At 34.1% G+C, this 25329-nt stretch overlaps 1 protein-coding gene across 1 annotated transcript in view; it reads right to left on the bottom strand.

The window, feature by feature from the left end:
• Positions 1–25329, bottom strand: part of DPP10 (dipeptidyl peptidase like 10) — a 769909-nt gene that overhangs the window by 90748 nt on the left and 653832 nt on the right. The window contains exons 10-11 of the mRNA XM_069577778.1: positions 22583–22680; positions 14270–14393 (exon numbers count right to left, since the gene is read on the bottom strand). Of these exons, the coding sequence (XP_069433879.1) occupies positions 14270–14393; positions 22583–22680 (222 nt within the window). The remainder of the gene's footprint in view (positions 1–14269; positions 14394–22582; positions 22681–25329) is intronic.

The raw sequence follows: 25329 nt of genomic DNA, 5'->3' as shown, positions 1-25329 counted from the left end.
GAAAAATGATTCTATAATAAAAGTATTCAAATGGAGAAAACTAAATCAGAATATATTAGAGATTTTACCTCTATGCAAAATTATATCATTTCAAATTATAAGTAATAATAATTATTTATTTATGGTTTGTTTTTATCAATTTGCCCTTTTAAATACATATTATTATTACATATCTACTAACCATTTCCCCTTTTCAGGGCATTTCCCTTCAAATAGATTTTTTCTTAATTTATATACCTATATCAAAATAACATCTAACTGAATCATTCCTTGATTTCCTATTCATATTTTGACAGTAATCATCCTTGATATCTGTAAAACACAGATATGACATGGGGAGAGGGGAGGAGAGGGTGAAATGTATAGAAAGAGTAACATGGAAACTTACACTCCCATATGTAAAATAGACAGCCAACAGGAATTTGCTGTATGGCTCAGGAAACTCAAACAGGGGCTCTGTATCAACCTAGAGGGGTGCAATGGGGAGGAAGATGGGAGGGAGGTTCAAAAAGGAGGGGATATATGTATACCTATGGCTGATTCATGTTGAGGTTTGACAGAAAACAGCAAAATTCTGTAAAGCAATTATCCTTCAATAAAAAAATATATCAATGCCACTGCTTATTAGTGTCACTAAGTTTTGTTACAATGCACAAAGGCCCAAAATTTCACATGCAATTATTTGTCTTACTATTTCAATTACAGTAGAAAGTAAAATCCTTCTAACTCCATAATGAAATAGAAATATAATAGAATATCAATAAGGTATCAATTCTAGAACGTGATTGGGTTCCTATAGCTTTTCTATTGAAGCGTTTTGCCTATATAGATTATCCCTACCTATGTAGACAATTGACAGGTTTTCTCTAACTAGAACATATGCATGAACAATTTGTAAATAACTTTGTAATCAACTGACTAGGAAACCATCCAGAACACTTAAACAAATAAATATAGAGATTGTGATCAGCCTATAAGCAGGTCAGATAGAAGAAGATAGTTAAAACAAATTTTCTAATAAGCACAAGCTAAATGTAAAGAAAATCAGTGAAACCCAGTGAGTAAATGGCTGATGCCCATCTACTGTACTTTGTTGTCACATCTATGCTCATCTTTCCAATCACAGATAACTTTTTTCCTCTTTAGTTCTACCTTTTACAGACCATTTAAAAATAATGTTTAAAAATACTTGTATAATTTGCATGTAGTGAAATGTATAGATCTTAATTGTATGTGATGAGTTTTGATAAATGTATTTACCTTCCATCAAGATACGAGAATTTTACATTTTTAAACACATTCCCTCAAGTCCCTTCACAGAGGTTCCAAAAGAAAGCTACTCCTACAAACTCTTTTTCCATAGGTAGTTTTGCCTGTTTTAGAAATTCAGATAACTGGAATCACATATTATATATTATTTTGTGTGGGTTTCTTTCACATCACATGTTTTTGCAATTCATTCATATTGTTGCGTATATCAGCATTCCGTTCAAGTTGCAGATTGGAATGTCATTGTATTGATATGCTTTGTTTTGTTCATCAAAAGTTTTTAATTTTGATGATGTATACTTTATTTTTTCTTTTACAATAAATGATTACTTTGTCTATTCAAATAGTGAAATTATATTCCATCTTTTCATCTAGAAGATGGTACTAGCTCTTAGATTTAAGACTGCAATGTGTCTCAAATTAGTTTTAGAATATAATGTAAGAAATGTCAACCATCCTTGTATTTTCCATCTAATTATTGATAGTTCCAGCATCATTTCCCCCAATTGAATTGTTTTGTCACCTATGTTGATTATTGATTGATCATATAAATATGGATCTACTTCTAGAAAGGCTATTCAGTACAATTGATCTATTCGTGTGTGTGTTCTCTTCCTACGCTACAATCTCAGTTTCTGGCTTTCTGGTTATTCCTGAAACCATGTAGTAAAGCTCCTCCAAAATTTTCTTTCTTTTTTAACTGGATTGATTTAACTGGCCAGGTATTTTGCATTTCCAAACGCATTTTAAAACCATCCTTTCTATTTCTACCATAAAAGTATGCTGAGATTTTAATTGGTATTGTATTGAAACTACAATTCAATTTGAGTAGAATTGACATCTACAACATTAAGTCTTTCAATACAGGTATGTGGCTTAGCCTCTATTTATGTAAGTCTTTTCCAATGCCTTGCAGGAATGATTTAGTTTTCAATATTAGTATTTTGCCACTCTTTGATAAATATATTTATATGCATTTAATATTTTAAAGATCTTAATAATATTTTTATTTTCCATCATAATATTCAGTCAGTTCAGTTCAGTCCTTCAGTCACATTTGACTCTTTGTGACCCCATGGACTGCAGCACCCAGGCTTCCCTGTCCAACACCAACTCCCAGAGCTTGCTCAAATTCATGTCTATTGAGTAAGTGATGCCATCCAACAATCTCATCCTCTTGGCATCCCCTTCTCTTCCTGACTTCAATCTTTCCCAGCATCAGGGTCTCTTCCAATGAGTCAGTTCTTTGCATCCGGTGGCCAAAGTATTGGAGTTTCAGCTTTAGCATCAGTCCTTCCAATGAATATTCAGGACTGATTTCCTTTAGGATTGACTGGTTTGATTTCCTTGCAAGGGAGTCCTTTTCCAAGGGACTCTCAAGATTTTTCTACAATACCACAATTCAAAAGCACCAATTCTTTGGCATTCAGCCTTCTTTATGGTCCGTGGCTTACATCCATACATGTCTACTAGAAAAACCATAGCTTTGACTATAAAGACCTTTGTCAGTAAAGTAATGTCTGCTATTTAACATGCTGTCTAGGTGTGTCATAGCTTTTCTTCCAAGGAGTAAGCATCTTTTAATTTCATGGCTGCCATCAACCTCTGCAGTGATTTTGGAGCCCAAGAAAATAAACTCTGTCACTGTTTCTATTGTTTCCCCGTCTATTTCTTATCTATTTCCATTATTTCCCCATCTATCATAATAATACCAGTCTTAAAGATAAATTTTGTTGCTTCTTAAATCTTTCTTTGAAATAAGTGTAAACTTACAGACAAGTTAAAAGACCTGTTCAAGAAGCATCTTCATATACCCTTAGACATATTCCTCATGTATTTATATTTTGCTACATTTGTTTTATTATTATATCTCTCTATTGTTTCTAAACTATTTGAGAGACTAGTAGAAATCTTTTTTTCAAAATCAATTAGAAATTTAATTTTTTTCTAGACAATTTGACGGCAATTTTATAGTATTGTATCCATTTACCCCAGAATAATTCGGTGAGCATTTCTTAAGAAAACTGTGGTATCCTATATTATTAATAAAATGTTTTTACAGTTTAGTTCAGTTCAATTCAGTCACTCAGTTGTGTCTGACTCTTTGCAACCCCAGGAATCGCAGTACACCAGGCCTCCCTGTTCATCACCAACTCCCGGAGTTCAATCAAACTCATGTCCATCAAGTCCGTGATGCCATCCAGCCATCTCATCCTCTGTCGTCCCCTTCTCCTCCTGCCCCCAATCCCTCCCAGCATCACAGTCTTTTCCAATGAGTCAGCTCTTCGCATGAGGTGGCCAAAGTATTGGAGTTTCAGCTTTAGCATCATTCCTTCCAAAGAAATCCCAGGGCTGATCTCCTTTAGAATGGACTGGTTGGATCTCCTTGCAGTCCAAGGGACTCTCAGGAGTCTTCTCCAACACCACAGTTCAAAAGCATCAGTTCTTCGGCACTCAGCTTTCTTTACAGTCCAAATTTCACATCTATACATGACCACAGGAAAAACCATAGCCTTCACTAGACGGACCTTTGTTGGCAAAGTAATGTCTCTGCTTTTCAATATACTATCTAGGTTGGTCATAACTTTTCTTCCAAGGAGTAAGCGTCTTTTAATTTCATGGCTGCAGTCACCATCTGCAGTGATTTTTACAGTAAAAGAATAATAATCAGGAAACAGAACAATCAATTGAAGTTGATGCCTTGATGTATAAAAATAAGCTGAGAAAATCTCTTATGAATTGTGACCTATTCTGGTATTTTTGGTAAATTTATTACATTTTGTTTATACAATAATATTATCTACAAATAAAGATAATTTTACTTCTTCCTTACCAATCATCATGATAGATATTCCATGAAAGTTACTCTGACTAGAGTCCCAAATATTTATTTAATGTGTAGAGTTAGACTGTCTATCCTTACTTTATTGTTGATCTTAAGGTGAACATGGATAATGTTTCACCATTTAGTATAGTATTTGTTGGTTATTTTGTGGTATCCTGCATCAGAATGGAGACATTACTTTCTATTCATTTATGTTGAAAGTTATCATGAATGGATGTTGAGTTTTGTTAGTTGCTTTTTCTTCATCTAAGATAATTGCTTACTTTTCTATTTTTTTTTCTGTTAAAATAGTGAATTACATTGATTTTCAATATAAACTAATCTTAAATTCCAGGCTAAAATCCTATTTAGTCATGATGCATTATTCTTTATATTTGCCAGAATGATATATTAATATGCTAAAAATGTTTTATATACATATTCACAACAGATATCAGTCTAAAATGTTCTTTTTTAATGTCTTTGTCTAGTTTTAATAACAGGGCAATATTCTCTCATAAAAATAAAGTTGAGAAATTCTCTTTCTTTCCCACTTTCTAGAAAATGTAAGAAAGGTAAAAAAAAAATCCATTTCCCCCAGTTTTAATGAGATGTAATTAACATTGTATAAGTTTAAGGTGTACAACATAATGATGTGATATATGTATATATTATGAAATGACCAGTAAAAGAAGTTTTGTTAATATCCATCAACTTACATAGCTAACAGATTTTCTCCTTGTCATGAGAAGACTCAAGATTCTCTCAGCAACTTTCAAATATATTATTACCATTCTAACAGGTAAGAGGTGATATCTCATTATGGTTTTCATTTCCCTAATGATTAGAGATACTGGGCACTTGGCTATTTGACTATATCCTTTGGAAAATATCTATTTTAGGTCATTTGCTCATTTTAACTGAATTATTACCTTTTTGCTATTGAGGTATGAGTTCTTTATATATTTCTAAATAGTAACCCAGCATCAGACATACAATTTGCTGGTATTTTCTCCCATTCTTTAGGTTGGCTTTTCATTTTGTTGACTTCTTCTTTGCTGTATAGAGGCTTTCTAATCTGACATTTGTACATTTATTTAGTTGCTGTGCTTTTGATGTCATATCTAACAATCCAATCCCGAGATCAAAGTCAAGAAAGTTTCCCCCTTTGTTTTCTTCAAGGATTTCTATGGATTCAGGTCTGTTACTTAAGTCTTTAGGCTTCCCAGGTGGTGCAGTGGTAAAGAATCTGCCTGTCTATTCAGGAGACCCAAGAGACCCAGGTTTGATCCCTGGATTGGGATGAGCTCCTAGAGTAGGAAATGGCAATCCACTCCAGTATTCTCTGAAAAATTCAATGGACAGAGAAGTCTGGTGGGCTACAGTCCATGGGGTCACAAAGAGTCTGACACGGCTGAGCACACACACACACACACATTGAAGTCTTTAATTCATTTGAATTCATTTTCTGTGAGTGGTGTAACCAGGGTCCAATTTCATCCTTCTGCAGTGGTTATACAGTTTTCTCAGCACCATTTCTTGAAGAGACTGTCCTCTTCCCATTGCATGTTCGTGGCTCCTTTATCAAACAGCAGTTGAATACATATGCACCAGTTTATTTCTGGGCTCTCTATTCTGATCCATGGGTCTATGTGTCTTTTTATGCCACTGTCATACTGTTTTAATTAACATAACTTTTAAGCATAGTTTGAAACCTGGGAGCATGATGACTCCAGTTTTGATTTTCTTTCCCATGATTGTTCTGCTATTCAGGGTGTTTTGTGATTCCATAGAGATTTTATCTTGTTTTCTATTTCTGTTAAAAATGCCTTTGGAATCTGATTGAGAAAGCATTTAATCTACAGGTGAACATTTAACACTATTAATTTTTTCCAATCTATGAACACAAGATATCTTTCCATTTTTTTCTTTCTCCATTTTTTCATCAATGTCCTATAATTTTTGATGTATTTTTCACCTCCTAAGATAAATTCATTCTTAAATATTTTACTTTATGCATTCTATGGTAAATGGAATCATTTTCTTTTATTATTTTGATAGTTTGTTATTATGCAGAAACAGTACTGATTTATGTATGTTGATTTTGTGTCCTGCAACTTTACTAAATTTATTGATTACATCTAATTTTTTAAAATTAAGTCTTCAGTATTTTCTATGTATAAAATCAACTGCAAATAGACGCAAATTTACTTTTTTCTGTCCAGTTCTGATGCCTTTTATTTCTTTTTCTTATCTGAAAAACTTCTTTACTGTGTTAAACAGGAGTGGTGAGAGTGGGCACCCTCATCTTCCTGAGCTTAGAGTAAAAGCTTTTATTTTAGCTTTTCACCACTGAGTCAGAAGTTATCTATACATTTGTTATATGGACTTCATTATGTTGAGGTATGTTGCTTTTATATCCACTTTGCTGAGAATTTTTTTTCATGAATGGCTGTTGAATTTTGTTAAACATATTTCATCTATTGAGATGATTTTTATCTTTCATTCTATTAATGTTGTGTATCACACTTATTAACTTGTATATGTTGAGTCATCTTTGCATCTAAGGGATGAATTTCACTTGATCATGGTGTATGATCCTTTTAATATGCTCCTGAAATGAATTTGCTTGTATTATGCTGAGAACTTTTACATTTATTTGTTATTTCTTGCAGCATCTTTGTCTGGCTTCAGTAGCAGAGAAATGCATGCCACATAAAATGTGTTTGAATGTGTCCCCTTCTCTTTGACATTTGGGAAGTGTTTGAAAGGATTAGTGTTTATTCTTCTTTAAGTACTTGGTAATTTTCACCAGTGAAATCATCTGGTTCTGGGCTTTTCTTTGTTGGGAAGATTTTTATTTCTGATCAATCTGTTTAGTAGTAACTGGTCTTTTCAGGTTTTCTATTTTTTCATGATTCAGTCTTCATAGGTTTAATGTTTTTAGAAATTTATCCATTCTCTCTTGGTTTTCCAATAAATTGGCATGTAATTTTTCATAGCTGTCTTCTATGAACTTTTATATTTCTGCAATATCTATGTCAATTGTCATGTTCTCTCTTTCATTTATATATATATATATATATATATATATATATATATATATATATATATATATTAGTCATCTCTTTTTTTTTTTGGCCAATCTGGCTAAAGGTTTGCCAAAATTGTTTATATTTTCAAAGAACTAGGTCTTAGTTTTATTAATTGACTGTACTGTTTTCCAACTCTCCATTTCATTTATTTGTGCTATAATATTTATTTTTCCTTCCTGCTGCTAATTTGGGGCTAAATTTATTCTCTTTCTAGTTATTTGAAATAAAAAGTTATGCTATTTTTTGGACAGCTTTCTGTTTCCTTCATGTGTGTGTTAATAGCTATATACTTTCTTCTTAGACCGCCTTTAAATAATTCCCATAAGTTTTGGTATATGTGTTTCCATTACTGTTTGAGTCAAGATACCTTTCTATTTCCCCCCTTATTTTTTATTTGGTTCACTGGTTGTCCAAGACTGTGTTGTTTACTTTTCATGTATTTATGTTTTCTCCAATTTTCCTCCTGCATTGATTTCTAGCTTCATATCACTGTGGTAAGAAAAAAAAGGATGATCTTAATCTTTAATTTGCTGAGACTTGTTGTGGCATAACATATAATCTATCCTATAAAAAGTTCCATGTATGCCTGAGAAGAATGTGTATTCTGATGCTGTTGCATGGGAGTGTTCTATATGTGTCTATTAACTCCACTTGCTCTATAGCACTGTTAAAATCAACTATTACCTTTATTCCCTCAATGATACATCCATTGTTGAGATAGGATGGCATTCTAGAAAGGTCAGCTGTTATCATCTTGTCCAGGAAGATGGAGCTTGCTATTGGGGTCTATTTGGGGACAAAACCACTTCTGAAACTCTGAGGTATATGTGTTATTAGATAGGACTTGCTTGATTTTCTGTATAAGCTTCACTGTAGGATGAGCTCTACTATTGCTCCCATCAGACTTCCTAATGAGCAGGATTGGGAAGTATAGTAGACAGGGCTATAAATTAGCTTCCTTATCCAGGGAGGGTTGGAGAATGGGCTCCAATGCCTGCAGAGCACACTGTAAGGGACTCCAAATCAGGCAAATCTGAACAATGAGTTTCCTGAGAAGACAGGGACAGTGATTTTGTTCTGTAGGTGGGAATAGAACTGGCGGGATGTACTGTTCAAATACCACTGTAAGTGAGGATATAGGATGGGTTATGCAGCATCCTGGGTGCTCTGGTTAGGTTTACCGGTTGGGTGGGGCTAGCGGTTGTATTTAGCATTGAGTGAAGGTATGAATTAGCTTCTCTACCTGGGTGAGTCCACAGACCAGGACCCAAGATTGGCAAGGCTACTGTTTAAAGACTGAATCATGCTAAACTGTGCACCAAGCTCCCTGGCAAGACAAGCATTGGTTTTGGATCTGCAGAAGGGCAAACCACTGGCTGTGTTTACTGCTCACTCAGGTGCCACTGGGCTATATAGGCTTCCTGATCAGACAGTCCTGAGCTGCACTCAGTAGTAGACAAAGCTATGAAATAGCTTCTTTCTGCAGGGCTACAGAACAGGCTCCAGTGTTGACTGTGCTTGCCATTTGGGATCCTGAATTGGATAAAACTGCAAACCTAGTTCCCTGGCTGGATAGGATCACTGTCTTCGCTGTACAGATGGCAAAGATGCTGCTTTGAATTTCTACTTGAGCACCACTGGGAAAATGAAATGTCTGCCAAGATCTGAGAGCTGATGGCTATAAGTTCCACCCTACCCTTTTCTATTACAATCTCCAGTGGTATAATCCTCCAAATTCCTCTTCCTGATCCTCCTGAGGCAAGACCCAAGTGAGCCTTCCATGAAGAAATCACAGTTCTGGAGGAGCTAGATGTCCACCTTGAACTCTCTTTTTTCCACTGGAGAAACTGTAGGCCTAGAAACATCTCTCAGTGTGGCACACAATAGTGGGCTGAGTGGAGGGGGCAGTTATGCGGTCAGAGTGTAGCCACTCTTATCTTTTTAATGGGTTCTTTTCAGTCTCTGTGGCCCAGGGGGTGCTTCAGTCTCATCTCCGTGTCCTAGGATTTTCATAACAGTGTCCTATATACGGATATTGCTTTTGGTCTTCTGAGAGAAACTAAAGTCTGGAATGATCTATGTTGCCATCTTGATGACACATGTGACTTTTATTTCTTAAATCATTAAAGAAATCCATTACAGAAGCCACTGTTTTCTGGAGTTTTTGTTGTGGGAAGATTTCTGATCATGGAATTCAATTTCTCTAATTGATATGGAAATGTTTCAATGTTTTTCCTCTTCATATATGTCATTTTGGGTCATTTTTACCTTTTGAATGATATTTTTCATATGATACTTTCAAGAATGTATGGCATACAACTCATTTATTATATCAAAATATAATATGATATATGCACTATATGATATCTACTTTCTTTTTTTATTGACAGTTGATTTACAAAATTAGTTTTCAAGTACACACAGTGTTAGTTTGCCTCTCTCAGTTCTCTGTCTCCACTGGTAACCACTAGTTTATTCTCTGTATCTGTGAGTCTGTTTCTGTTTTGTTATATTCATTCGTTTTATGTTTTAGGATCCCCGGATAAGACATAATACACAGCAATTTTCTTTCTCTGTTGGATTTATTTTCCCAAGTATAATACCCTCCTGGTCCATCCACATTATTGCAAATGGTATCATTCCTTTTTTTTTTTTTAAGACTGAGCAGAATTCCATTGTGTGTATATACTCTGATCAAGCAACTTAGATTTCTTTCCTATCTTGTCTATTGTAAATAATGCTATTATGAAGAATGGAATGCATGTATATATTCAAATTAGCATTTTGGGTTTTGATTTTACATATAGATATATATACACCCAAGAGTATATTTCTGGGTCATATCATAGTTTTGTTTTTAGTTTTCTGAGGAACCTCATACTGTTTTCCAAGTGACTACATCAATTTACATTCTTACCAACAGTGTACAAGTGTTTGCTTTTCACCACATCCTCCTAAACCTTTTTTTTTTTTAAATAGCTATTCTGATAGGTGTGAGGTGATATCTCATTGTGGTTTTGATTGGCATACTCTGATGATTAGCAATGTTGAACATATTTTCATGTGTCTGTTGGCCTTCTGGAGGTTTTCTTTTGGAAATTGTCTATTGGGGCCTTCTGACCAATTTTTAATCAGGCTTTATTTTATATATTGACTTTTATGAGCTGTTTGTATATTTTATATATTAATCCCTTGTGAGGCATGACATTTGCAAATACTTTATCCCATGGACCAGATAATCTTTTTATTTTGTCAGTGGTTTCTTTTGCTGTGCAAAAGATTTTAGGTTGAATTAAATCTCACTTTTAATATTTTGTTTTTATTTCTTTCACCTTAGGAGACATTTTTAAAAAATATTGGTACCATTTATGTCGAAGAGTATTCTGCCTATGTTTTTTTTTAGGAGTTTTAGAGTTTCAGGCCTTATATTTAGGTCTTTAATCCATTTTGAGTTTATTTTTGTATACTAAGTGAGGAAATGTTCTAATCTCACTCTTTTATATACTGCTTTCCCCAGCACCACTTTTTGAAGAGATTGTCTTTTCTCCACTGTATATTCTTGCTTCTTTTGCTGTGGATTAATTGACCTTAAGTGTGTGGGTTTCTTTCCAGCCTAACTATTCTATTCCACTGATCATGTCTGGTGTGTGCCAATACCATTCTGGTTTGATTGCTGTAGCTTTGCTGTATCATCTGAAGTCAAGGAAGTGTGATACTTCCAGCTCTGTTCTTCTTTCTCAAGATTATTTTGGCTGTCTTGAGGCCTTCTGTCTTTTCACACAAATTTCAAAGTTAATTAGTTCTAATTCTGTGAAAAATGCCCTCAATATATCCATTGGGACTCTTTCACCTTGAAACTGGCACTTTGTGGGGTGTTTCTTTTTTCATCAGTACACATAAGTATTCATCAGGTTTTCATGTTTTAAAAATAATTTTTGCTTTCACTGATTTTCTCTATAGATTGTTTTATAGTTATTTGTGATTTTATTTTTATATTTCATTCTTTCTTATTGCTTTGAACTAAATTTATACTTCTTTCTCTAGCTTCATAAGAGCTTTATCATTGATTGAATACCTTCTTCCTTTTCTAATGTAAGCATTTAAAGATATAAACTCTGTTTTAATATATATCATTTTATTCATCCACATAATAATAGTTTGACAAGTTATGTTTTCATTGCGCTTGAATTCTAAAATATTTTGTGATTTTCCTTTAACTTATGAGTTATTAGGAACATTTTTAAAATTTTCAAATATTTTCCAAATATTCTTTATTTGCAGGCATGCTAGGTTGCTTCGGTCATGTCTGACTCTGTTTGATCATGTGGACTGTAGCCCTCCAGGCTCCATTATCCGTGGGATTCTTCAGCCAAGAATAGTGGAGTGGGTTGCCACACTCTTCTCCAGTTAACACTCGTTACCCATTTCTAATTTAATTCTCTTGTAGTCAAACAATATACTCTGCTTGATTTCAGCTTCTGCATTTTAAGACTTGTGAATATTTCCTTTATACTCAAGAGGACTATTGATTATATAGTCATTGAATGAAATTTTCCTAAATATCCACTTAAGTTGTTAGTATTGTCTGAATCCTTTATTATATTTATGGACTTTTTGATTACATATTTCTTCCAATACAATGAAAATCATATTTAAGTCCCTAAGTATATTTCTTTCTATTTCTTCTTTAGCTTTGTCAGCTCTTGATTATAAATTTTGCTTATGTATTTAGAATCTTTATTATTAGATATATAGGTACTTAGAATTGTTATAGCTTCCTAATCAACTGACACTGTATCATTATTAAATTACTCTATTAATATTAAAACTTTTATTTCTCTAATACCTTTTTGAAAAGCTCAAAACTAGAGTGCATTTTATTTTACTCCCACATTTATCATATTTGGCACCTTTACTTCCCTAACTTTGATCTGAGTTTTCATCTGATATCAGGTGTTTTAGCCTAAATAAATCTCTTTCCTGCAGATCTACTTTTGATGAATTATCTCAGTTCCTGTTTATCTGAATCTATCATCTTTTGTCTTCATTTTTGCAGGGTATTTGCATAGAATATAGACTTTTAGTTTGATACATTTTTTCCTTCAGTCCTTTAACAGTGTCTTTCCATTGCTTTCCAATACAGAAGCAGTATTACTCATCATTATATTTCACAATATGTAACATGCTTTTTCTCTCAGGATACTTATTTTTTTGTCTCAATCTTTTGTTCGAAATAATTTATGTAGTATGTTGTGACATATTTTATCTTTATTTTGAGATTTGCTAACTTCTTGGATATATGGATTAATGGTTTTTCATCAGGTTTGGGATATTTAAGTCAGTGTTTCTTACATATTTTCCACCCCAATATCTCAAAATTTGAGGCTTTGTTCATTTTTTTCCCAGCCTTTTTCCCTTAGGAATTTTGTTTGAATTATTTCTATTTCCCCTACTATAACAGATTCTAACATGTTGACAAGTTCATCCAAACAATTTTTCATTTCAGACACTGTAGTTTTCAGTCCCTGAAATTCCATTGTTCTATTTTCATAGTTTTTATTTAGCTACTGAGATTTTTCATCTATTTACTAATTATAGCCACTCTTTAACTTGTTAAATAAAAAAAACAAGTAAAAGCTTTTTTTTTTTTAAGTCTGTTTGTTAATTCCAAAATCTATATCCTTTGTAAGTCTGCTACTTATTTTTGGGGAGGTGGGTGAGTTATATTTTCTATGTTTCTAGGTATATAGAATATTTTAATTGTATGATTGATATTGTGAATGCTAAGTTTTGAGAATTCATTTTTATTTTTTTTGAAGAGTAGACTTTGTTCTGTCAGGCAGCTAGTTCACAAGCAAATGAACTCGATTCCTTCAAGGTTTAATTTGAAGGTTTATTAGAAGGAGTTTACAGCAGTTTTATTCCTAATACTTTTTCTTTCTGGGCTCTGAGTTGAACTCAGGGCTTTTACTGAAAGATCTCTATTTTTGCTGTTCATTGGTCCAAAGTCTCCAAGCATTCTGCAACCTTCATATTTTCTATTTGCTTCTCTTTCTGAGATAGGCCCTGTACTTACACAGCTAAGTACTGAGATAAAGACTTAAGAGATCCTTTACATAGTTTGCTGAAGTTCTTTTCTATATAGCTCCCATCCTGTGGCACTTATCCTGCAAATTTCAGCCACCACAATAGCCTCAAACTAATTCTCCCTGTCTTAATGGATCAGTTGTGCTTTTCTTGGATGCTATTACCTTACAATGTGGCCTCAAATGTGTCAACAGGAAGAAACTACAGGTTTATTTCACCTTTCATGTCTCAATTGTCTTATTGTCCATCATCTGACTATAGTTGTTTAATGTAGTTTGTAAAGTTTTAGAATTGATTTCTGTAGAGATACTAGGCTGGCAACATTTACTCCATCATATCCAGAAGCATAAGTCTGAAAATTTTGTTGTTAAATAATTGAGAATTCTTTACCAAGTATCCAATATGTATCATAACAATTTAAACTTATTCAAGTATCTCCTTTATTAAGGATCTTAAAAACTATATGTATAGAATCAACTGAATATTTTATAAATATGATTATAGAATTTAAATACAATATATTTTCAAAAGATATTCAAGAATCTTTTTTTTTTTTACTACTTTCAATTAATGTAAAGACAGAGACACTTTGTTAGAAGACTAATCTGGACTACAGAAAATCTCTGAATCTTTCAGAGTATGTTTAAAAAATACAGAAAAGAAACATCCCATGTTCTCAAGTTAATCACTGTCAAAATGTAGAGAGAAAGCTCATACTTGAGAGTGAAACTAACAAGGCTTGGACTATCTTTCATATTATGTAAGAATTCATTGTTTTAAAGCCTAGTTTATTCTCTTTGGTTTATCATCTGTATTTCTTACTTCAAAGTATGTAAGACATATGAATTAAAGTATACACTGCTAATAGAGTGACTATTCTACTACCTTCAGAGTTAAATAGTGAAGTCTTTGCACAAATGACTGTTTACTTTTCCTTTGAGAGGTAGCATAAATGATTTTATGTTAAGCATGAAGGAAAGCAAATTATACTCACTCTGCTACAAGCACCAGTAGTGGTCTCACAGACTGTGAGGATGGAGATGTTCTGAGGTCGGTTTAACCATCTGACCACCGTCTTGGTGTTGCTTACCCATTTAACCATAGTGATATAGTATTCTCTAGTTTGGAAACAAAATTAGAATTTACATTAAGAGCCAGAGAACCTGCATAGTTCCAAAAATTATACTTGTTATTTTATATGCAGAATAAAGAAAACACTATAAGGATGTCATATTACATGAATCTCTCTCTATATATATATATGTATATACACATATACATGTGCTTCTTCAAGTATTGACATATGCAAATACAAATTATGTGTATACATATATATGTAAACATGTGCACATTTACAAATATACAGAAAATCTGAGACTAATGTTAAAAATGAATGATTTCACAGAAGGAATATTTTTAGAAAAATAAAAATAATCAAAATGCTATACCTCTATAAGTATTTTTTTATTTTTTGTTGATTATTAACAGTACTAACATATGTGCAAAGTAAGTAAAAATTTTCTAAGCTATATTCTATTTTACTTTTTCAAAAATATTCCATAATAAATTAAAAGGCAAATCTTATTATTGATTTAATAATTATTTCTTAGGTATGACTTCTATGTCATCTCACTTTATCCAAGAAGACTTGAGATACAGAGTCATGAATAGTTTGTTTTGGTCTTTTTGCTTGTGGGACAAGGGCTACTCTCAATCTTATTCATAATACTTCTTACAATATTGCTTTTCTAGCTTATTCACTTGAAAAAGTTTAAAGCATACAAAGAATCAAATGGAGAGTAATGAGAAGGGCTACCGAATTTTTGGTATACTGAGGATGCTAATTATGATGATTATGATGTCCTCAGACTGGCTGTGGACTGGGAAAAGTTATATTTTTCCCTTACAGTTTATATTTTTTCATTATAGAGTCTATGTTTGGAAATTTACATAATATGTCACAAAACCCCCCAATCCACACATAACAAATGCACTCATCCATAATTCAATTTATGATAAGAAAAATCTAACAAAATTGCCCAGTTTAAGAATATATGGGATGCTTTAGAAATGGTTTGAAAAATGCCATCCATGTATATTATGTTAAAATTAATCCATCAGATTTTTATATGACTTAGAAGAAAAACACTTATGAAAGAAAAACCTTCTGTCCTTAGACACTTCTGGGTTAGACATTCAGCTACCTGAATCTCACATTGCTAACATTATTGAGTAGTTAGTACTATCTCTAGAAAATGTGTTAGCCCATCAAAGAGAAAACATCAGTGGAAGGACAAGCATAACTTGTTATACAGTGAATCTTGCCATATCTTCTTCAACAAGCTCTTCAAGACATCCAGTAGCTTTCACAACCAGCTGAGTCCCACATGAAAATTGCCTAGAAACTCAGTGAAGTCATAGAATAAAGTTCCCTAAATAAAGTTAACAAAGCAACTTCGAATAAAATATGCAACTGATTTAGGATTAATCTTTGGCCAAATCAATGGAACTTATAATTCTTAATAAATATATCTATATATATCTATATCTTGTTCATTTTCACTGTGCTTTATTTAAACTGATTTATTTTACATATATTATGTTGGGCAGTGTGAATACTAAAAAGGAAAAATTATAAGCATCAGCTTTTAAGAAATGCCTAGACATTTTAGCATGGAGAAAAATGATAATGGATACTATAATCAATCAGGAAAAAATGCTGAATTGAGAGAATATATATTTATCATTAATTGGCATAAAAGTGCAAAACTGAAGGAAAACAAATTTGATTGTTATAAACAACTGATCATAGATTGCAAAATCAAAGTGCCCATATTTATTGAAAAATAATGCCACATAGAAGAATTTTACAAATGATCAGAAATTTGTCTCAATTAACTAAAGTGGGTGGTAATATACTGTGTGCCAAATGAGAACTAACATGAATGATTTTTAAAATAGATAACAGCAGGAACAACAAATAAAATTTAAATATTCATTTTAAGTGTTTTTCCTTTCAAAATAGTCCTCAAGTGAAATGTTTTAAGAACATATTTGCAATGTCTTCCCAGATATTGATACATTACATTTGTTACCTATGACAGGAAATCTTGGCTTAAAAGAAAATTTTTACTTATAAAAACAATTAAAATTCAATTAAAAAGAAAATTCAACTGGTACAAATCTGGTGAATAAATGATTTTTAAAAGGAAACTAACTTAGGTGTAAAATTAAGTTAAAAATTATTATTTATAGTCATACCACTTATATTTTCTCTTTGATCAAATAATATTATTTTGTGCATTTGTGCATAATGTATCTTATGTTCATAAGCAAAATTTAGTCTTATGTGAGACATTTTAGTACATATATTCATAAGGATTAGAGTTCTCCATAAAATAAAACTTGTAAAGTTCATTGGGATAATTTCAAACCATTGAAATCTCTATGATAAAGTGTTGGAAATACCCAAAATGAAAGATAAGTGGAACTTGACACCTAAAAAGGTAGGGACGATCAATCCCATATTCTTTCTTTCTTTGTTTCAAGATCCTAGGTGCACATCTCCTTATGATTCATAAAGACTTTTTCAGTTTGCATATAAATATTTAGGGTTGCTCTTAATGAGGAAGTAAGGACATGCCCTTACCTGAAAATGCCACACTATTTGGCCTGCCTGTTGCAAATGTGGCTGTCCTCCTGGAACTTCATCTCATGAACACATTAGATCTGGTGTCCCACAACCAGTGGCCAGCAAAACTGTCCCTTCCTTCTAACTGGCTTTCCTGCTTGTTCCTAGTCTCCATGGCTCTGGATTACCCAGGAAGCCCTCAAGGATCTCTCTGGTCCTCTTGAGCCACAGAGACAGAGACAAGCAGGTTAGAGGGATTGCACTCAAGTCAAGAAAGACTTTCTACTAGCTGGGTGGTCTGGTACAGGAGATCTAATTGTTCACAAGGGTGTGTGAAATGGAGGTGCCAGCATCATCAGCAGACAGGTGCGTTAGTAGTCACACCTGTGTTTTCACTGGCTTCCTGTTCAATCACTCCCCTTTGTTCATAACAGTCTTTGTGCAAATATGCTCACATGCTTCCAGATAATCCAAGATCTCTGCCCATTAGTGTATTGTGATGACATTCATGACTAACTCGCAGCTAGGTCCTCTGTAGACCTCTGTTATTAATAGTAAATACGCATTACTTATAAGAAGGGTCATTTCCCTAACAAACATACATTTATTAATTATATTTTTGGAAGGCATAGACATTCATTGGAAAAATAAGAGATGCAGACTAGACATGCTTCAATTAAATAGGAAGAAAAAGCATGGCAGTTTTAAGCCCAGAGTGACAGTGGCAGTTTGACAGCATCACATGAATGAAACAGTCTGAAAACAATGGGTCACAAAGGGTGGATGAAAAAAGAAAGATTTCAGGTAAACAAAATAATGTCAAAGATGGAGAGTAAGGAGAATCTAAAGATAAACCATTATTTTTATTCTTCAGCCTAGAGATGAATTAACACAGGAGATGATCACTTCTTCAAAACAGTGTAACAATTCACTACCCTGTAGAAAAATCTACATGATTCATTGTTATAAAAATATTTCCTCTAAAAGTTAGTTATATGTTTTTAAGTTCATACCTAAATTCTCCAACATCTATGGAAATACTGCACTTAATAAATATGGAAGTATTGCTACTAATGTTGGTACCAATAAACTAATTTGTATATTTATATATCTCATGGGGCTTCCCTGGGGCTCAGATGGTAAAGAATCCACCTGCAGTGCAGAAGACCTGGGTTCAATCCCTGAGTTGGGAAGATCCCCTGGAGCTGGGCATGGCAACCCACTCCAGTATTCTTGCCTGGAGAAAACCCATAGACAAAGGAGCCTGGCAAGCTACAGTCCATGGGGTCACAAAGAGTTGGACAAAACTGAGCGACTAAGTACACACTCATATATCTAACAGTTACAAAAATAAAGAGTTTTTGTTAGTTTTGAATGATTTAAGAATACCATGGCAAATAAGATTGGGAAGACAGATAAAGGAAAATAAGTATATAAAGGATACCTAAAGTACCACAAAGGAGAAGGCAATGGCACCCTCCTCCAGTACTCTTGCCTGGTAGGCTGCAGTCCATGGGGTTGCTAAGAATCAGACACGACTAAGCGACTTCACTTTCACTTTTCACTGTCATGCATTGGAGAAGGAAATGGCAACCCACTCCAGTGTTCTTGCCTGGAGAATCCCAGGGACGGGGGAGCCTGGTGGATTGCCGTCTATGGGGTCGCACAGAGTCGGACATGACTGAAGTGACTTGGCATCATCAGCAGCAGCAAAGTACCACAAAGGGCTTCCCTGGTGACTCAGATGGTAAAGAATGCACTTGCAATGCGGGAGACCTGGGTACGATCCCTGGGTTGGGAAGATCCCCTGGAGGCAACCCACTCCAGTATTCTTTCCTGGAGAATCCCCAGGAACAGAGGAGCCTGGCAGGCTACAGTCCATGGGGTTGCAAAGAGTTGGACATGACCTAAGCAACTCAGCACACAGCACAAAGTATCACCTAGGGTAAACTCCATGTCCAAAAGACACTAATGCAGTTGAAACAGTTATATAATCTATAATGCATTTGAGAAAAATATGGCAAGTTTTCAGGAAAAGCACAAATAATGCTAAGATAAATCATCATGTATGTATAGGCTTGTGTGTGTGTCTGTATGTGTTTGTGTGTGTGGAGAGAGAGAAAGAGAAAGACTGAAACACACACACACACACCATACATACACAAAGACAGAAAAAAAGAGATAGGGACAGAAACAGAACCAGAAACAGACAGAACATGGCTTCAGAAAAATTATTGTGTATCCTGGTGGACATTTCCAATCCCCCCCTAAAGTATAACCAAGATAAATTTCTTAAGGTCAACATTATCCTTAAATCATTTGCATTGAATATGCTCCATTTGCCAGATCTAGTCTGGAATTTGTCCCTTGCTCCCACCGTTTCCAGAGCCTGAACTCAACCAACAGGTCCCCTAGCCTAAGAGAGACCTCTGGAGGAACTCAAAGCTTTAGAGGAGAGGATTCAGTTTTATTCTTTGGACACTCTCCCCTCTTTAGGGTCTGGTTTCGTGGTGACTGAATTGTTCTACCTGCTGGTCCATCCTGTTCTTTTGCTACAGGCCTTTTCAGGCTTTTTAAGGAAGCCTGCCCATGGTTCCTTCAGTCCTGGGGTAGTAAAAGCTTTCTGCTATTGCAGACTCTTTTGTTGCATTCCCATCCCTTGTGAGTTTCCTTTTAATCCTTCCCATATCTTTGCTAAAGGTCCCTTAATTAATACATTTCAATTGCCCCTCTTGAGTGTGTCATCTTTTTAATTTTCAGAACCCTGACCAATACATTATGAAAAATGATAACTCTTAGATCTCAAATGTGTATATAATCAGGGAGGGCACAATAGTTTTCTAGCAAATTTCCATATGGCTAAAGTACTGAGTATTAACTATTATAGATACTGAAAATCCTAAAACAAAATCAAGAGAAAGTATGAGATTAATTTCCCTTTGATGTGCAGATAAATGTAGCATTCTTTGATTTGCACCGTAGATATATTTCTATGTTGTTCATGCTTGTGTGTTTTTAGACCCATTAAACTAACACCTGTGCTTAGAGAGGCTAAATATAGGTGATAGGAAATTGGACTAAAGTGTTCATCAGGAATAAATGAATAAGGAAATGCGTAAGGAAACATGAAAACTGAAGCACGGGGAACATTTGAAAACACCATTTTGAAGTAAACTTTGATCTTGAGTTTTCCAACAAAAAGAGTAAATCACACTTTGGTGCATTTCACATGTAAAAAATCGCAGCTATATAATTGTTGTTTTGTTGTTTGGTCATTAAGTTGTGTCCAACTCTTTGAGACCCCATGGTCTGTAGCCTGCTAGGGTCCTCTGTCTGTAGGATTTGCCAGGCAAGAATACTGGAGTAGGTTGCCATTTCCTTCTCCAAGTTACATAATTATGGAAGAAAAACAAAACATGCTAACATGCTACATACATTGTATACATAAGGTATTACCTGACTGTTCCAAATGTAGATCAAATTCATTGCCAGAACAACATATCTGAATTACACTTAACTTTTTCTTCACAGGATGCTTCTTCATTCTTAGAGAGATCTAGTATATCATTCTATATTTCTATATATTAGATTTCTTACATTTAAAGATATGCAATATCTTTTTGCAATGGGTACCTAACTTGATCATATTTTACCTCAAATATTAAAGAGATATGTGCTTAACTAATACTCTAATAATGACAATTGATTCCACCTTTAGAAATTTTTGTATTTGCTGACACTACTATGTCCTATCTGGTGAATTCATTAGAGATGCTCAAGTAATAGCATTAAGAAAGAAATCTGGACATTATAAAATTGGCTTCCATTTTAAAGATTTTTAAAATTAATGAAAATTAGAAATTATTATTTTAAGATGAGGGCATTCAGGCCCAGAGAGAGATAAAGTGACTTATCCAAGGTCATATAATAAAGTGGCAACAGAGATATAACTCAAACACTCCAGTCTAGTGCCCTTTCTGTTAGTTCAGAGTGCCAAACAAATCAGAGAAAGGACAGATAACAAAAAAATATTAATAATTTTCATAATTGCTTCATTTGTGTGTAAAACTTTCACTGCTGGTAAACCAAGTTCAGAAGTGGAAGTTTCATCTGATTTGGTCAACCTATACTGTATTCTATATGTCAATTTTGTGATAAAAGTCTTTTATCACAATCTAGATAAAATACTCTATAACTTGAAAGATGTTTTATTTTACTTTCTATCTCTCCTGCCAACTAATCTTAGGATTCTATGTCAAGCATACTTTTTCTTTGGACTTCATCTTTTCCATCAATAATAGGAAAAGTCGATATTAGATAGTTAATGGAGGCCTTTCCAGTGTAAGCATAACATATATTTTTAACAACTCTTCAAGGAGGAAAAATGTCCACAAACTGGAGGCTGTACTATCTGTGAAAATCCTAAATATGATGAAAATTTCCAAAATATGTCAATGGAACACTAAGTGGTATTTCAACTTCAATCAGTCACCCTGTAACTATTTTGATATTAAAAAAACAAACTATAAGCTTAGTTATATCATTCAATATAGTGTAAAATATATGGTCAGGAAGATCCCCTGGAGAATAAAATGGCAACCCACTCCAGTACTCTTGCCTGGAAAATCCCATGGATGGAGGAGCCTGGTAGGCTACAGTCCATGGGGTCACAAACAGTCGGACATGACTGAGCAAATTCACTCACTCATAGTGTAAAATCTCCAGAAATGTTGTAAATTTTCACCAGGTTAAAAAATTTGAAAAGTCAACTTACAAGTTTGAGATCACTGTGGATTTCACAATCCACATGATTATTTTATTAGCTGTTCAGTTATTGGAGATTTTACTAATATTAAAATGATGCTTTTGATCCATATGATATATTTCTTTTGTCCCTGCTGCTGCTGCTGCTAAGTCTTCCATCGTGTCCAACTCTGTATGATCCCATAGACAGCAGCCCACCAGGCTCCCCTCTCCCTGGGATTCTCCAGGCAAGAACACTGGAGTGGGTTGCCATTCCCTTCTCCAACTATTGAAAGTGAAAAGTGAAAGTGAAGTTGTTCAGTCGTGTCCGACTCTTAACGACCCCATGGACTGCAGCCCACCAGGCTCCTCCATCCATGGGATTTTCCAGGCAAGAGTACTGGAGTGGGTTGCCATTGCCTTCTCCATACTAGAGCTTAAATAAATAGGATTTTTGTGTAGGATATTTAAAGCAAAATCTCATTGAATTTTTCTGCCTGGAGAACAAAGCTAGGAAATCACTGGCAAGTTAACAGGGAAAAAGTTGGAATATCATACACATTTTAGGAAGATGGTACTCTTTTAAAGAGAGCCATTTAAAAATATGGAGCAGTTATTTTCAGGAAGAAAATTCAATAGAAAATTATCCTTTGCCCCCATCTCTCTCACACATGTCTCCTGCTAAAGATCTAATTCTGGCTATCAGTATATTCAGCCATTTTGTGGTGCTGGTAATCACCTTAAAACTCTAAATTCTTCCTGGGGACAAGAAGAGATCCAGAATGAGTTCATTCTTACACTAATGGAGGCAACCTCAGTTTTATTTTCAAGTGAATTTGTTGATCTGATCACATCTCTCTCCAAATGGCAACAAAATGATCATTGGAGTTAATAGATCTATTTTCTGGTAAAAGTGAAATTGAAATTACATACCTTGATTTAAAGCTATCTGGTGGCATGAGTTCCAAAGTATGAGTTGGTCCATATAGGTTTACAACATATAATTTGATTGTTGGGTTCACTTGACCTGCCTTTGAGAAAATGAAAGTTGCAATGCAAATATATTAAGTATTAGAATATATTGAGAAAGAAAGAAAATGCATTTTGATTCTTTTGCAATTTTGTGTTAGAATAGGGAAAACGTTTAATTTCTCTGAAGTAGAAATGATTTTAAATTCAACAACTTGATTGCTTTCAATTGTTTTTGTAGATTGCTGCTTCTCAAGCATTTTAGTCAGACAATTAAAGGTGATAGAAAATCATGATGGCTTTATTCATTAGGCAGTACTACTGTGTTCTTCCCCTAGAATGGCTGGCTTTACAAAACAACTCACACTATAGGATATGAAATGCAAAGGGAAGAGAGCTTGGTTAATTTAAAAGTAAGAAGAGGAAGAAGAAAGAAAAAGAAAACATACCAAATCCTGGTGCTGAAAATTCCACAATACCTAATCTGCTCCATGCATTAGTCATCACAGGTATTCTTTTAAATTATAATGAATACTAAAATGAGGTATAAATTCCCTTAGGATGTAGTATGGAGCAGATTGCCTTCACTATGCACCTAGCTTGAAGACTAGAAAGATAGTGGTAAGAAACTGTAATTTGAGTCTATTAAATCAAAATACATGAAATAGTGACTAGGCTGTATAGCAGTTAGTATGTTTCTGGCTCCTCATATGTGTTAAAGCACCTCGTGAATTATCTTATTGTATGTTCCTACTACAGTCCTAAGGCCTATTTAAAACCATTTCCCAGATGGAAAAGCTAAGCAAATTGTTCAAGGTGAAGCATCCAATAACTAAGGGAGCCAGTATTTAACCCCAGGATGTTCTTAACTGCTCTAGTTTTGCTTCAGTTCATTCCTAGGCAATTATCATCCAAATTTTTAAAATATACTGTGAACTTTTAGGGAGCAGACCTGGGAACTTAAATCAACATATCGCAAGTATGCTGGATGAATGGGTGAAAGAATGTTTGTGTGAATAAATAATAGAATCAACTGACTACTTGTAGCCCAATGTGTTTCTAAAAAATACATCATCATCATTGTGGTCTAGCTGCTTTGTGAAGAGAAGACCAGTGAGATATACAAAGGACAAGGAAATTAAAAGTGAGCTGAATTAAAAGACCTGGTAAAAATCAAAGGAGAATAATAGCACTGATTTAAAGATAATGAAGATTCACATTCAAGGAATGTGAAAAAAATCCAAAATCCAGAGTTAAATTAGGACCAGAAGCAATATGATGTGTTCCTCCAACAATCAGTAATAGCTCCTCAAGAATATCTTGTTAACTTATTCAAAATCAGGAGCATGGAGGGGAGGGAGGGGGGATGAATAGATGAAGAAACAGAAGATTTGTAGAGCAGAGCAAAATACTCTGTATCTTTCATTACACATCTGTCCAAATTCATAGAATACATGAACCAAGGTTGAACCATAATGCAAACTCTGGACTTTGGGTGATTACAATGTGTCAATGGAGCTTCATCAGCTGTTATCAAACCCAACTCTAGGGGCGATGTTGAGTGGCAAAAGCAGTTATATATGGTACAAATATCTTCCTTCTCCTTAAGTTTGTTGTGAATCTTAAACTGCTCTGAAAAAAAAGAAAGTCTTCATTTAAAAAAACTGACTAGTACATCTGTAGAAGTGTATCATACACAAGTCAGGAGTTTGATCCAAAGAAAGGAGTCTGGAAAAGCTTTCATTTTAGAAATGTGGTGACCATAAACAGAGATTATGAAAATGGTTCATATGATAACGGGCTTCCTGGAAAATAAGCAATGAACTTGCCTCACAGAGAAGCCTCTGGTGTCAAATTTTGTAAAGCTTTTTATTCTAAAACTCTCCAGTGCCTAGGTTCCTCTGTCTTGAGCAATATACCCTTCTTCCTCTCTTAGTAACTGTTTTTCACATCACTTTTGTTTTAATTAAACTGCCATGTTCCACCTTGAAAGCATTGTGTCTTTCTCTGTATTTTTTGAGTGCAATCATTTCTTTAGCTTGATCAAATATGCTAAAATTTAGGGTGGGGACACAGTATTTTCCAATGTCATTCAAAATGCTGTTCATTAGCCAGCAGAATAAATGAGAATTTTATAAACACAAATTCATGGCCCCAACTGGACCTATATTCATACTCAGAATCAGAATCTTGGGGTGTGGATCAAAGAACCTGGGCTTTAACAAGATTCCTGGATAATTTTAATTAGTATGCAAATGTTAACAAAATACTGATATATTAATATGTGCATATATCTACATATAGATGCATATTACTGCTCAGCAGTTATTAAAGGTGAACTTTCATGAAAATCATCCAGAGGTCCTGGAAAGCTTATTAAACCTATGATTGCTGAGCTCCACCTGCAGCATTTCTGTCTGGATGGGATATAAGAATTTGCACTTCAAATAATTTCCCAGATGTGGCTGATACTGCTAGTAAAAGGGCTACATTTTGAGAAATGGTTCAGTTTACAAATCAGAGAAGTCTGGGTTCAAATTTTGACTGTTATTTACTGGATATGGACCTTGGATAGGACAAGAAAGATTCTAAAGTATTATTTTATTTGATTATAAAAAATGAGACAATGTTACTCTGAGAATATGTCACAGAAGTTTTGAGTGAAAATAGATTTTGTTTCTGCGGAAAACAACCATCTCATACTTTTGTTA

This window comes from Ovis canadensis, chromosome 2, assembly GCF_042477335.2.
Source record: "Ovis canadensis isolate MfBH-ARS-UI-01 breed Bighorn chromosome 2, ARS-UI_OviCan_v2, whole genome shotgun sequence".
NCBI lineage: Eukaryota > Metazoa > Chordata > Mammalia > Artiodactyla > Bovidae > Ovis > Ovis canadensis.
The sequence above is the reverse complement of the archived record's forward strand: the minus strand, read 5'-3'. Positions and strand labels throughout refer to the sequence as shown.